At 36.1% G+C, this 14437-nt stretch overlaps 1 protein-coding gene across 1 annotated transcript in view; it reads right to left on the reverse strand.

Moving 5' to 3' along the window:
- Window positions 1-14437, reverse strand: part of USH2A (usherin) — a 737363-nt gene that overhangs the window by 343888 nt on the left and 379038 nt on the right. The window contains exons 33-35 of the mRNA XM_078441308.2: window positions 12064-12223; window positions 10486-10657; window positions 4840-4987 (exon numbers count right to left, since the gene is read on the reverse strand). Of these exons, the coding sequence (XP_078297434.2) occupies window positions 4840-4987; window positions 10486-10657; window positions 12064-12223 (480 nt within the window). The remainder of the gene's footprint in view (window positions 1-4839; window positions 4988-10485; window positions 10658-12063; window positions 12224-14437) is intronic.

Here is a 14437-nt window from a genome sequence, read left to right on the forward strand (position 1 = left end):
AGGTGAATGACACTACCATGACTGTGAGTGTGCAAATGTTTCTTCAGGATCCTGTTTTCAATTTTTTTGGATAAATACTCAGAAGTAGGATTGTTGGATCACACAGTAATTCTATTTTTAATTTTTTGAGGAATTTTACATACTGCTTCCCATAATAGCTGTGCCATTTTACATTTCCACCAACAGTGCCCAAGGGTTCTAATTTCTCAACATCTTTGCCAGCACTTGTTATCTTCTGTGCATTTATTTCTTCTTTTGGTAGTGCTAATCAGCAAAATTTTAATTGAGCATCTATTATGAGTCAGGCACTATCCTTAGAACTTCCAGTACAGCACAGAACAAAATGTTCCAGAATAGGAAAAATGCTCAGAGCATGTGTAGCACATCCTGAAGCAAAGAGAAAGCTTCCAGTACAAGCTGTTAAGCAGGAGCAGAGTGGGAGACAAAGAAGAGAATGGAAACCAGAAGAGCAAGAGGCCATTCTCTTAGCCACTGGGTAAGGATTATCACAAGACTGTGATGAGTAAAAAGTGACTGTTAAATCAGAATCATTTACAAAAAGCAGAGAGCCTGTTTCCTAACCCATGGTGGCTGAAGTCTACCAAGCAAGAACTAGACATTTCTATCAGAGCTTTTCATACCTCTCATATTTTGTCACATATAGGCATATATTTGGAAATATTATAGTTACTACTGAAAGTGGGTTTACTGTTTCTCCACAACTTTTCTTCATGTTAATAAGTCCTATGAAATAATTATTTATGTATAACAGCTGACTAACAGAGTCAAGATTTTTTTTAAGTTCATCCATTTATTTTGAGAGAGAAAGAGAGAGAGAGAGAGAGAGAGAGAGAGAGAGAGAGAGAGAGAGTCAGAGAGAGCAAGCAAGTGGGGGAAGAGGAAAGAAAGGGAGGGACAGAATACCAAGCAGGCTCTGTGCTGTCATTGCAGAGCCCAATGTGGGGCTCAAGCTCACAAACTGTGAGATCATGACTTGAGCTGAGATTAAGAGTTGGACGCTTAACCAACTGAGCCACCCAGGTGCCCCCAGAGTGTGCAAAACCATGCAAGCAGCCTCCATGACACAACATGATCATCTAGATGCATATACGTACATCTCTGGAAGACCCAGAGAGATGCCACTCCCACATCCCATAGGGCTCCTCAGGGAGCTTCTTCTCCATTCATTTGGCACCTTGTTCACATCTCTACCTTGTGATTATTTGTTGCCCCAAGAAACTATAATGTCCTTAAGATAAAGGATTGGGCAGATTCATCTTGGTACGATGGTACCTAGGAGGTCATCAAAAAATATACTTTGAAAAAACAAATTCAGATTTTTGCAGGGTATCAGGAGGCTCTTGAAGTTATCTGGGTGAGAAATATCAATGACCTTCATTAGAGGAGTGCAGTTGGGGGTCATGTGGCAAAAGAAGTCAGGAGTGGGCATGGGTTGAAGTCAAGCCATCCAGGTTGCTGGCTGGCATGACTGGGTTGTGCTAATTAGTGAGAGGAGGAACACAGGAGAAAGGGAAAGTAGAAGGGCAGAGAACACATGGAGAAATCAACCTGGATATGATGAATATAAAGTCCTCCAGTTGGAGGACTCCAGGATGTTTGATGATAACATAGCCTATGGGATATTCTGATTATTCAAGCGCTCTGGTGGAGCACTGCAATCTACTTCCTCAACCAGTGCCCCTAAGATGATTCTAATGATCAGTTAAGGTTCAGAAACATTATTTAAAATCATTTGGGGGTGCCTGAGTGGCTCAGTTGGTTAAGCAGCCAATTCTTGGTTTCGGCTCAGGTCATGATCTCACAGTTTATGACTTCGAGCCCCGCATCAGGCTCTGTGCTGACAGTGTGGAGTCTGCTTGGGATTCTCTCTCTCCTTCTTTCTGCCCCTCCAGCATTCTCTTTCTCTCTCTCTCAAAATAAATCAATAAACAAAAAAAATCAATAAACAAAAAAAAATAATTTGAAAGGGTTTCTTTAGTAACATAAGGATGAAACCTATTTCATTCTGCAGCATACTCAGAACTTAGGAAGCAACCCTAATGTAGCACATATTGCGATATGGGTCTAGTTCCATTAAATTTGACCTGTGTATTCCAAGGAAAAGGAAATTAAAAGTTCTTCATTCAAATGCAAAAATCCAAATTGCTAAAAGAAAAACCTAGCATCAGACCCCACACAGCTAAACAAATACAGTTCAGGAACAAATACCTCCCAAACAAAGATATTTCAGGAATTGGCCTGCAACTACCATTCTTTCTGTTGGTATCATTAGAGAGCCAGAACTACAGTATACATGCTCCTGATCAAGTGGAATTTTTCACAAGAAATGACTGAATAAACTAAATATAATTAGGTGCCAACAGAAAGTATAATACACTGTTAGGCTCCGTGAAGGTAAAGAGAAATGAATGATTTGGGGTCCTTATCATGGATGGTCATGTTGGACAAGTACCCAAATAAATCTGAACCGAGAAGGAATGAAGTACGTGCCATTATGAAAGCCTAGAAACAGGATATGTGATCAAGAGAAGAGGGCAAGCTTACCTTTGACTCAAGGAAGAGTGGAACAATTGTATGAAATAAGAGGCCCACGTTTAATCCTGAGGAATGGGTTAGATTTCCACAAGTAAAGATAGAAAGAAAATAGGGGTTGATCAACTCCAATTTTATAATCAAGAGAACTGGGGTTCATAGAATTTAGTACGTTTCCTAAAGTAATACACTACTACACATAAGAGATCATATTTGCCTCTAGGCCGATTTGACTGCACACCCACATCTCGCAAGCTTACAGTAAGCCATAAGTATTCTAGAAAGAAAAGTGTGTTACAAGGCTCTATAAATGCAGATTGAGCCACAAGTGGGGAGTGACCTGAATGCCAGACTAAAGAATTTGGATTTTATTCTTCAGGTTTTCAGGGGGAATTATGGGGGCTTTAAAAACAAATAGAGGAACAAGGAGTTTTCCAAGAATCACATTATCCCTCTCCAGACAATGGACAGTAGAAATCAAACACTGGAAAATTTGGGAAAAGTGAAGACAGAAGTAATGAAAGGTTTTTTTTTTAATGAACACTATTACTTTTTAACTGTCTAACCATTGCCCACAATCAAAATTTTGAAAATTCTAATGTGATTAAACACAACACTTTAGAATATGAAAGTGTTTATGCAAATATCCAAAGTTTTTCCAGTTCTTTTTGTTTCAATGCATATATTTAAAAGTTGCTTGTAAATACACAAAACATAATATATGAATATTCTTTGGAATGTAGAAAGTATTTCTCCAGTCAACCTAGGATCCCAAGTAGAGCTGCTGTTCCAGAGTTGCAATGACCAGTCGTTATGACTGAAAGTATTGTATTTTATGATGCAAATCACGTGATGGCATTTAACAGCAATCCAATTGGAATAAATCACTCAAATTTGCATTGCATGGACTGGATTCATTTGTGGAGCACGAAGGATGGCAAGATTTTTTGACTGTTTAATGTAAGTATCAAATAGAGATCCATTTATTTTTTTATGAGAAAATTTGTAACAGTATAGGAATCACTTGAGAAGCAGAGATAATCACTTACTCTAATTATTTGAGCTCTCTCCATTACCTCAAATATATCTAATGCATTTGCCAAAAGTTTAATTAAAATGAGATGACTAGAATAATTAGTATCATAGTAAACAAAAGACAAACTAATAAAATTATCATTTTTTTTCTTCCATTCTCTTTGGCTATGCTAAAAGAGGCCATCTCAGTATTCAGTAACTAGCTACCTAAAACAATTTCTATGATATTTAAAGCCTTGATATGTGTTTTAAAGGGAGCAAGACTTGATGTTAATAAATTTCTATCAGTGTGGAACAATGACACTGTGTTGTGTGAAACTTAAAGATATTTACAATAAATGAAGAAAGCAATTTCTACTTCCAAGTTATTACAAAATCATTATAGGATTTTATTTTAGACAACTTTACCTGGCTGACTTAATTCTCTAAACTATGCAAAGATGTGTATATCACTTAGAAATCTACACAATCTATATGAAGCTCAACAAGTATAAAATACATATATTTAAAAAAATTTTTTTTAATGTTTATTTATTTTTGAAAGAGAGAGACAGAGTTCAAGTGTGGTAGAGGCAGAAAGAGAGAGAGACAGAGAGACAGAGAGACAGAATCTGAAGCAGGCTCCAGGCTCTGAGCTGTTAGCACAGAGATACGGGGCTCAAACGCACAAACCGTGACATCATGACCTGAGCCAAAGTCAGATGCTTAACTGACTGAGCCACCCAGGTGTCCCTAATATATATATGTATTTAATACAGACACTGTTTAAAAGCTGCATGTTGACATATTTACATATAATATGTTAAAAATACAGATTCCAAGTTGTCTCTTTTAAGATGAACTTGTGAAATCAAAGGCATTTTGAAATACGTTATGTGCACAGGCTTTCCACCTCTCTCCCTGTTCAAGAACGAACAGACTGTCAAAACCAGACAGTCATTGCAAATATAATGTCACTGTCACAACAGCACTTTGGGAATCCTCATCTGTTCTTTCAACCTTTTCTGGAATGTATTAAACAATAAGATGCAGTACACAAGAACTATCAAAAGGGAGCACTTTTGAGCCACCAAAATTGTGTGTTAGCCTAAAAACTACAGTCTCCCAACTACAGACAATGATACTATCTCAGGTATTTTATGTGCTAAAATGATCATTAAAAATTAAGCACCACATATAAGCTGCCATTTAGAATATTAATTTACCTTTGCTAATCATCTTTTTAACTTGAGGCTAAAAGAGTTCACTTACCATTTGGATATTCAGGCTCAGTCCAGGAGATGTTAAAGGAGTAAGGTGAATAGGAGTGCGCTGTGGGGGTCGGAACACCTTCGGGTGCACACTCATCAGTCAGGGCCTCCCTGGCCTCACTCACTGTGCACCCACCCCCTGTGCAAGCCTGAGGAGAGATGCAAACACAAACACAAATACACACACACACACACACACACACACACACACACACACACACATTTCATTCTGGGTCCCAAAAGTTTAAGTGAGCATTGAAAAAAAAAATAATTCATTATAAGAGTTCAGGATTTTTAAAAATAGTTTTCTTTATCCCCCCCCCCCCCCCAAACTAAATATATTTGTTTCAATGCTGAGGTTTGACATTTAATTAGTTTGCCTTTTAGGACATGAGACAGCCATCTCCAATAATTAGAAAATAACCCAGAATGTATGCATGTATGAATTGTAAGTAATTCCTATGTTAGAGCCTAGAGGTAGGGCATATATTGCCTGGGTGAATAGCCTTGATGAAATCAGCCTTACCCAGGGTTTTCTAGAATGAATTAAGTGCACACATGTGTGTGTGCGCACTACCTGAGAACAGTACTAGAGACTGAAACTACTTTAGGATAAAACAAGTGATTTGTAGGAAAAGAAAAGATCTGTGGCAAATATAATTGTCTTTTATTTGTTATCATGTGACCAATATGTTTAAAGTATAACACAATGTGAAAATGAACAATATAGTATTTCTCATATCTCAACAACAAAGGAGCTGTTGAATGACTGTTTGATGGTGAAAAGGGTCAAATCATTTACTCAAGTGCTAGAGGAAACGGGCTGGTTGCACGGCCAGGACGCTTAAAGTGATCACAGAATCGTCCTGCTCCCTAATAAGGTATTACTAATGTCATCAGTGAAAACATGTATGTTAAAGATACCCAGAAATTACTGCAAGTAATTCCAAAATAAATGTTTAAGTGTATTAGGAAATTAGCTTTGCTGCCTAACTTATTGGATAAGCATTTCTCCAGGAAAGGGAGACATACAAACAGGGTGTTTCCAGAATATATTTGCTAGAGCGTGAGGAATTGTATCTTGATATAACACATATATTTGAAAAAACTACATTTAACCTTTGTTCCGCATATTTTTAGGTTACACTTGTAATTTACATGATAAAATTTTAAAATGTTTCAAAAAGAAAAAAAAATAGTTCAAAAAACACTACAATTTACCAAAAACCTGTAAGGACAATGAAGTAAAATCACAGGATGATGTAAAAAGCAGATATTTAGTCCATTTTCAAGGAAGGTAGTTATTGTTAATATAAAAAATTAAAACACCTTTTTATTTCTTTAGGCCTGTTCCCTGCTTTTCACTTTGATATTAAGGGAACAACCTTCTGATACTTAACACAGTTGATCTTCTTTCTCCTAAAAATAAGAGAGAGTTGACTTATTTTTAAAGACATTTTCTTAGTTGAAGTATACTTTTTGCCAAGTTGTTGCAAATAGTTGCAAATTCTTTATTAGGAGTATATATAATAAATGGCATTATATAAGTATATATAATAAGTGAGATCAATCTCACTTTCTCTTGGAAGAATGTAACAGTGGCCCATATCTCCAGGATAATTTCTCATCAGCGTAAGCAAGTTTTTGATGGGTTAAACTGTGGCTTGGACATAAAATTGCATTAAGATTGGGACCTAATTAACCTCTGTGGGTTTCCTCTAATTCTTAGTTACAGCATGTGCATATATATGTAAGAGATAAACCATACTCCTCCTGAGAACACAATCTTTGCAAATAAAAAGGAATCAATTAAGCTTGTGGCCAAACACTGACTCAAGCTCTAGGACATGTCATTGTTAGCCCAAGAAAAAACTATCTGAACATTAAAATAGAAACATGAAAATAAAACATTTCAAACATGCTAAAAGTCCACTAGAAAACATGGCAGGAAAAGAGGCCAAGTGGAACAGCTGAATTATCAAAGGAAAATGATGGAAAGAACAGTCTTTCCCGTCCTCAGAGAGAGCTAAATCTGCCCACCTGCAGTTCCTAGATTTTTTTCCTTAGGTGGGGAAAAAATGTTGGAGCATCTTATTATTAACCTTATAACACACTGGGATTTAATTCTAATAGTCTATTTGTCACTATTATGTTTTTCTTATTTATGTCCTAAGAATTGTCCTCAGCTAACTCTCCTCAAAGAAAGTGTACTAAATGGTATATAATTATATGTATATTTAAAAACAAAATGTGAATTGAAATTTACTTTGCTTTGAGAATTTTAGGATGCCTTTTGGGATAAATAAAGCCGTGCTGTGGTTTGGAAGGATTGTTCTTTGGGCTGCGTCATCTGAGATCCATAAATTCATATTTTGGCAAAGAGGCCTTGGAGGAATCCAAGTAGTTTATGAGAGAATTTTTCTTGCAAATAAAACAGAATTTATAAAGAGGCTGCTGAAGTAACAAAATTACCTGCACAATATTTTATTTTGTTTCTTCCATGTACTTTTTGCATACATTTAGAGGTGCTAAGTGAGCAGTTCCTTCAACAAGGAAATAAATGCTCTTAAAGTTGCTTCCTATTGGTCACATCTAACTGATATTATCTAAATGAAACTGAATCAATCAGTATCTTGTCTGACCTGCCAGCACCAGGGGCCACTGCAGGCAGTGCCGTTGAATGCTGATTAAAATTCTGGTTTGGAAAAACTAAACAAAAGGATGGGATTGACTCAAGATGCCTTTATGAAATGGCAAGGTCTTTGAAAGCCTCTGAGCCATTACAATAAGGAGCTTCAACTCATCTCCCATAGCTTTTATCAGTTGCAGCCATTTTTGTTAAATTACAAAGTGATACTACCACTCTGAAACGACCAGTAACCTCTGACCGAATAGGGGGTTCAATTTTGGGGCAAGGACACGAGTAACTAATCAATGTATACCAAATATTTTGAAATGAGGACTGTCAGGAAAATCCAAAGCTAGCATTCTCCTTATCAATAGTTTGTTTTCAGATAAGCAGGCTCTGAGGATATTAAGAATGCAACATACTTTAAAGTGTGAAGAAATACAACAAGGCCATGCTACCTATAAATGATCTTTTGAAAAATTAAGTTCATCATGTCCAAGAATCTTTTCAGGAAATACACTTAGCATTCATCAAGAGGTAAATGTCTAGCAGTGATATGAAAATTATCAGACCACACCTATACTGAAACTTGTCTGTGGTACTAGCTTCTTTATTTAATTTTTGGCTTATTATCTTTATATGGAGCTACCACACTCCACAATACCATTTGTTGAATGTAGTGACATGTCATGCTGTTTCTTCCAGCAGGAAAAACATATGCTTGGAACCACACAGTCCTCGACTCCCACATTGTACAGCAAACCGTCTAACTCATACCAGAAGTCTCAGATTCTTTATGAAATAAATAGACTTAGTGTTCATTCATTCAGGAATCATTGGTTGAGCTTCCAATTTCTACCAGGCACTGGGCTTGACTCCACAGATAGAATTTTGAAAGATACTGTCTCTACCCTTCAGGAGTTTATAATCTAGTTAAAAGGAAATATTACATGAAGCCACTTGAAGTAACACCTTCTCTGAGTCTAGAGTAAATCACAGCGGTTTGAATCCTCGTGTATCTTCCTCTATTTTTTAAAGGCTTGGCCATCTGTATGTTTTATTTTTCAGAAACTTTCAATATGCTAAGACCGACTGTAAAGGCAACTCCACTTGGCTTAGAACCTAATCTCCATCTACTAATCTAATGACCTTGAAAGCCAGTTATTATGTGGAAACTGTGAAATATATAATAATCCTTCAATTAACCAGGATGAACCTAAAATGTTCTGGTTCATTTAATTTACTGGTTATAGAGTTAATAAAAAAACTTTTTAGTTGAATACTTCCTGAAAAATATATTAGTGTATTTTCTACACTAATAAATACAATGATATAAAAAAATCAAAAATGGCGTGAGCAAATTTATTTCCTTAACAAGAGTTAGGGCAAAGACTTCCACATCTTTATGACATCCTGCATCAACATTACTCAGTGGCTGACAGATTTCATTTGACTCCATAGAATACTGTTTGGAATCATAGAATGATTTAGTGTCATAGAATTTTAGGGCTCAAAAAAAAATTAAAAATCATTTAGTTCAAAGTCCCAATTTTAGGCTGAAAGAATGCAAAAATCAGGGCGGTTAAGTGAATTTGCCTTGGGTTACATAGTTGTTAGTAAAGTCTGAATTGAAACTCAGGAGAGCAGACTTCCAATCTAGGGGTATTTATTTTTAAAGATATAGATGTATACAAAACAGGATATTGAGGTGGATTTCTACTGACTGCACAGCATATCCTAAAACTCGCCTTGGGAGTATAACTTTGTTTCATGACCTTTGTCTCCTGATAAAACTAAAAATACAACAATTTTTACTTAATTTTGGTTGCTTCTAAGCAATAGAGTCTTTTCTGGATTTTGATAATACCACTGTTTTGAAAATAGTGTGGATTTCTGTATCAGTTTTTGAAAATCAAGTTAATATATTTCTTACATATTGAGTAATACAAGTAAGTAATCAAAGATGCTGTTTTATAAGCCAATCTGTGTGCTGAACACCTAGGCACATGGAGTCAGTTCTGAACAGGATTTTTAACATTGTGTGATTGCCCTTGTTTTGTGGTGTCAGGTCAGACAGTTAGCAATAGTTGAATGTAGTTTATTTTCTCGTGGTATAATATTTAGAGCATTCAAGAGCATGTTAAGTAAAATGAATGCATACACAGTGTCTACATAAATGTAAATTTATTCATAATCAAGAGCAGAATATTTTCTATGGCATTTATCAAAGCAAATATCCTTATATAGGTATTGCTATAAAATGAAGAGTGTGTTTAAAACAAATAGGGACAATCTCATGTTTATATTCAGTTATTTTCAGATGTGCTATTAAACTTAAAAAAGATTATATTTCATCAAAAAACAAAAGGAAGTACTGAGTATAAATTCCACAGTAATATCAAGGTCTTTTAAAAGACCTTTGTATAAAAGTGCTATTTTGCATTAAAAAATGCTATTGTCTGTCTAAAGACCTCTAAAGTATGTTGATTCTAGGGTTTTATTAAGTGACTGTTCTTTCAAGAAAGAAATGTAATGTAAACCAGAACATAATAACAATCCAGAATATTTGAGGGTCATTTAAACCTTCATTTTTAAAATATAAGACCTAAGTTTTCGTACTGTACATTGTTTTCCGAATGAATACAAGATCCATGGGGAAATAACCTTATTAATTCAGGCATTGTAGAAAAAGTCCTATCAATTATGACATTCTAGAAATAACAAAACTGAAATAATTTCTGATAATCCCAAATTAGATTTAGAAAAAATCTACTGACTCAGATTGGTATGCTATCATTTTGTACAATATAAAATAAATATGTAGGTATTAGATCATATTCAAATTTACAATGTGAAAGGAGTTTTCTGTCTCAATAGCAATATGTGAGTTTTTGGTTTTGGGTTTTTTTGTGTTTTTTTGTTTTTTTTTTTTAAGTGAGGGAGAGAGAGTAGATGGGACAAAGGAAAGAGAAGCAGCAAGGAAAGGAAGAGAAGGTGACAGAAGTAAAGTGAACTTACTCCCAGCTTGATGAGATATTTATTACCAGGGGACAGGTATTGAAGCAGGTGATCCTGAAAAAGTTCTGTGCTGTTATAGATGACATCCCAAATTGTAAAATTATGCGTGTGATTTGAAATATATAATATATAGCGCTCCAGAATTCCATTTACATTTCTTGGTTGTTTCCACCTGGGAATGGAAAAATATAGCATGACTATCCATCATTCATTCAAGTCAAACCTGAAATGTGCAAGATTTTTAAAGGACACATATGAACTTGGATTTATGCCACTCAAACACACACACACACACACACACACACACACACACACACACTGAAAGCTTTAAAAAAAGTTAAAAAAAACCCAAGTAATTATTAAATGTCTATTCTGAATGGTATAAAGAAAATATGACACAGTGCCTGCTTTCTAGTTACTTATAATTTTAATTAGCTAATAATATAGTAAATGTGTGCCCGAGTATTTAATTTTGAACTTAAGCCATAGAACAAGACGGGAGAAGTAGAACATTTGAGAACCTATGGGAAATGGGAGAGCGAGAGATAACATAATTATCGCTTTGCAAAAAGACAATTGCCACAAAAACGAGCAATCTAACATAAATTAACATACAACTACAGAATACAGAGAAGCTGAGGACTGAAGTGCTGAAGTAGTCAAATAAAACTTCTTGAATGAGGTGAGAATATACCTAGATACAGAAGACTATCCTTGATGGATCGGATTTGGTAGGCAAAAAGAAAAAGTAGAGGATAGTCCAGATAGTAGAGGATAGTCCAGATAGGACTTACAATGTGTCGGTGACAATGAGCAGGGCAAATCATAAAACTGACAGAAATTGAGAAACTGAGAAATACTTAGAGTAGTGGGAAATCTTTTGGCGTAAGTAATGCGGGCTCAGTTTAGGGCAGCGCTGAAAGCCAATAGGCCAGTTCAGACTTGGAGCCATGGGTATGAAGCATAATGTTTTTTCAGCTCGAATGAATATCATAATTTATTCAGCCCAAACTCTTCTTTTACAGGTGGGAAAACTGAGACCAACAGAAATGGATGTAAACAAGTATTAACCAGCGGCAAGACAGATTTGTTAAGTTTTGATTCAGTACCACAAGTTGCCTTGCACCTCAGATCAGGAAATGGGTAAGAATCACTCGATATCAAAAATAATCTGAACATGCCTGTATGTGAAAATTCCTTTCTGACTTCAACTTTCAGGGAACAAGAAGGTCCTAGTTTACACTCAAAAAGAAAATATATATTTAGACTTTCTAATTCCAACTCATCACTGATAACACCACCCATACGGAAAGCCCAAGGCGGTCTTGTAAGTGGTCAGTTTCCCCTTATCGAAGTCTCCACAGAATCTGTGTCCGTATGTAGCTCAGCCTGATTGCATAAAGACAAAATGGAAATTAAGTTGGCAAGTGATAATCAAAGGTTCCCAGAACCACTGAACTAATCACTTCTATGCATTTCATCACAATAAAATTAATTTTATGTCACAAACCCTTCCCTTGATTGAGCTCACTGGGATTCTTGCATAAACCAGTGTGCAACAAAAACATTTCTACTTACTGGACATATATTGTTCTAGAATCCAGGACAGTCAGAAGTGGGGAATCCACGTGTTCTGGTGGCAGCTGTGCTGTGGACAGTATGACCAGGGAACTGTTTGTACATCCCACATGCGTGCAGGCACTAAGTAGAAACTGGTGGGGCGTAAACGCTGCTAAATCTAGAGGGTGGAGAGAAAAAGAATTTATTTACCATCATATTTTTTATTCAGGTGATCTTACAACTCCTCGACATTCCTACTTCTTAGAACTGTTAAAGTAAAGCTTAAAATAAAAATCAATAGTCCTAAAAATCAATAGCAATAAATATAGGCTGTTTTATCCTTTAAATATACTACGGTTATTTTTAAACAGACAAGTGTCAGTCAAACTCTCGGTTTAACTTTTTCATTTTCACAATTTGACTGTCTTCTTGAATGTCTATGACCAGGTAAATCGTTTTCTGTGTTTAGAGTTAGTTCAATGGTTCTGTTGAAAAATAAATGAGACATTTAAATTATTTTTAAAGCATATTTGAAGACAACAGGAGTTGCTTTTGAAATGCAAATACATAACTCGTAACAATGACTTTGTGCTTGTAATTCCTTTTCCAGAATTCTTTTCTTCTCTTGTCCACCTGCCTGCCTGTTATTTGACCTTCAAGTTGTCCAGGCTAAGTGCAAAAGTCTGTTTCTTTCTTAAGATGCTCCTAACACATCCTGCTGTGACCCCTGGCACAAGGTGGAGCTATTACCCTCTCCTTTGTCTCCCACAGTATTTACACATACCTTTGCATAGCATTATAACACTGTCACAGTGATTTGCTTACGTGACTTCACATAATTCAATCATTAGACTGAATGTTGTGAGGGAAGGATTGATTTTGCATTCTCAGTATCTAGCACAATGTCTAGCACACTGTAGGTTTTGAATATATGTTTGAATCAATGAGTAAAGAACTAAGAATGAGATGATCTAGATATAGCTGAGCGAGGTATGACCATTGATGGAGAGAATGGGATAGTACCCTAGCTAGTAATGATCTCTCCCTCGCTTGAATTTCTCTAGTACTTTCTGCCTACCTTTCTAATGTATGTCATTTCCCCTTGCATTAGAATAAGCCAATCTGTATTTTACTAATTCAATTCTAAAATACCCTGAGCACTTCTCTTATAAAGGTACTCAGTAATTATTTTGTGGAGGGACACCTGGGGGGCTTAGTCTGTTAAGCATCCGACTCTTGACTTTGGCTGAGGTCAAGATCTCACGGTTCAGGAGATTGAATCCTGCATCTGGGCTCTGTACTGTCAGCTTGGATTCTCTGTCTCCCTGTCTCTCTCTGCCCCTCCCCCACTTGCATATTCATACGCGCCCTCTCTCTTTCTCAAAAATAAATATATAAACCTTTAAAAAAATAATATTTTGTCGATGAGTCTAACCAAATTTCAGTCAACTTTACCAGGTTGATAAACATCATTCATACTTTTATACTACTAGAAGTAGTTATTTTCTGGGATATTTTTGAAATAAGTTAGTCATAATTTAAGTAACACATATTTCAAGATCTCATTAACCTTGAACCATTACAATTTCACATTTAAAAGATTAATGAAGTACAACCTAATTTAGGGAAATAGATTTTGCATTGCACTGATAGCAAAAGTAAACTAGAAAAGAACACTTTGGTTTTCATGCAAAGTGCAGTCAATTGGTTAAACATGTAGGGCATCAGAAAAAAAAGGCAAAAAAATAATTTTACACTAAATATAGTTACTCTAGACCAAAAGAGTGGCCATCAAGAAGAGACTCACAATGTTTTCAATTAAGCCTTGTTTTCATTACAATTTTATCCCACTGATACTCAGTGGTACCAGTTGAGGTGGGCACCCCCAAACAATGTGGTCAGAAGATATGTTACAAGGACATTTTGGAGCCCGTGGTGAACTAGTACAGTATTGCCAGGAACTGCTAAGTGATGACAGGAATGCTGTCCCACATGTGCACAAGTCAGACAGAACTGGGGTACCTCCATTTGGATTAATATTCTATGAAACTTACTAAATTAAAAATCATGAGAACGGTGGTCTCATATGCCACAAAGAGTATAAACTACTATTTACTATAGGAAAATTTGATGCAAAGGACACATTACCAACCATCCCCCTGTCCTCTTCACCTTCTCCTTCTGATTGCCAAGAACTTGGTGGCCATGCAGCCTCTCTACTGCCTGTTTGAATTCCTTGATTCCCAAGGAAGGAGAAGCTAGGGATGTGACTCTAAGTCCAGTTTCAAGAGCAAAATCAAGGAGGCACTGCACCTAGAGTAAAGCAGGAATCCCTGATGGGTCTGTCAGTTCAAATAGGAGAAAGATGTGGTATTTGAACATGAGAGTACCT

Source organism: Panthera onca, chromosome F1 (assembly GCF_046562875.1).
Source record: "Panthera onca isolate mPanOnc1 chromosome F1, mPanOnc1 haplotype 2, whole genome shotgun sequence".
In the NCBI taxonomy this organism is placed as follows: domain Eukaryota; kingdom Metazoa; phylum Chordata; class Mammalia; order Carnivora; family Felidae; genus Panthera; species Panthera onca.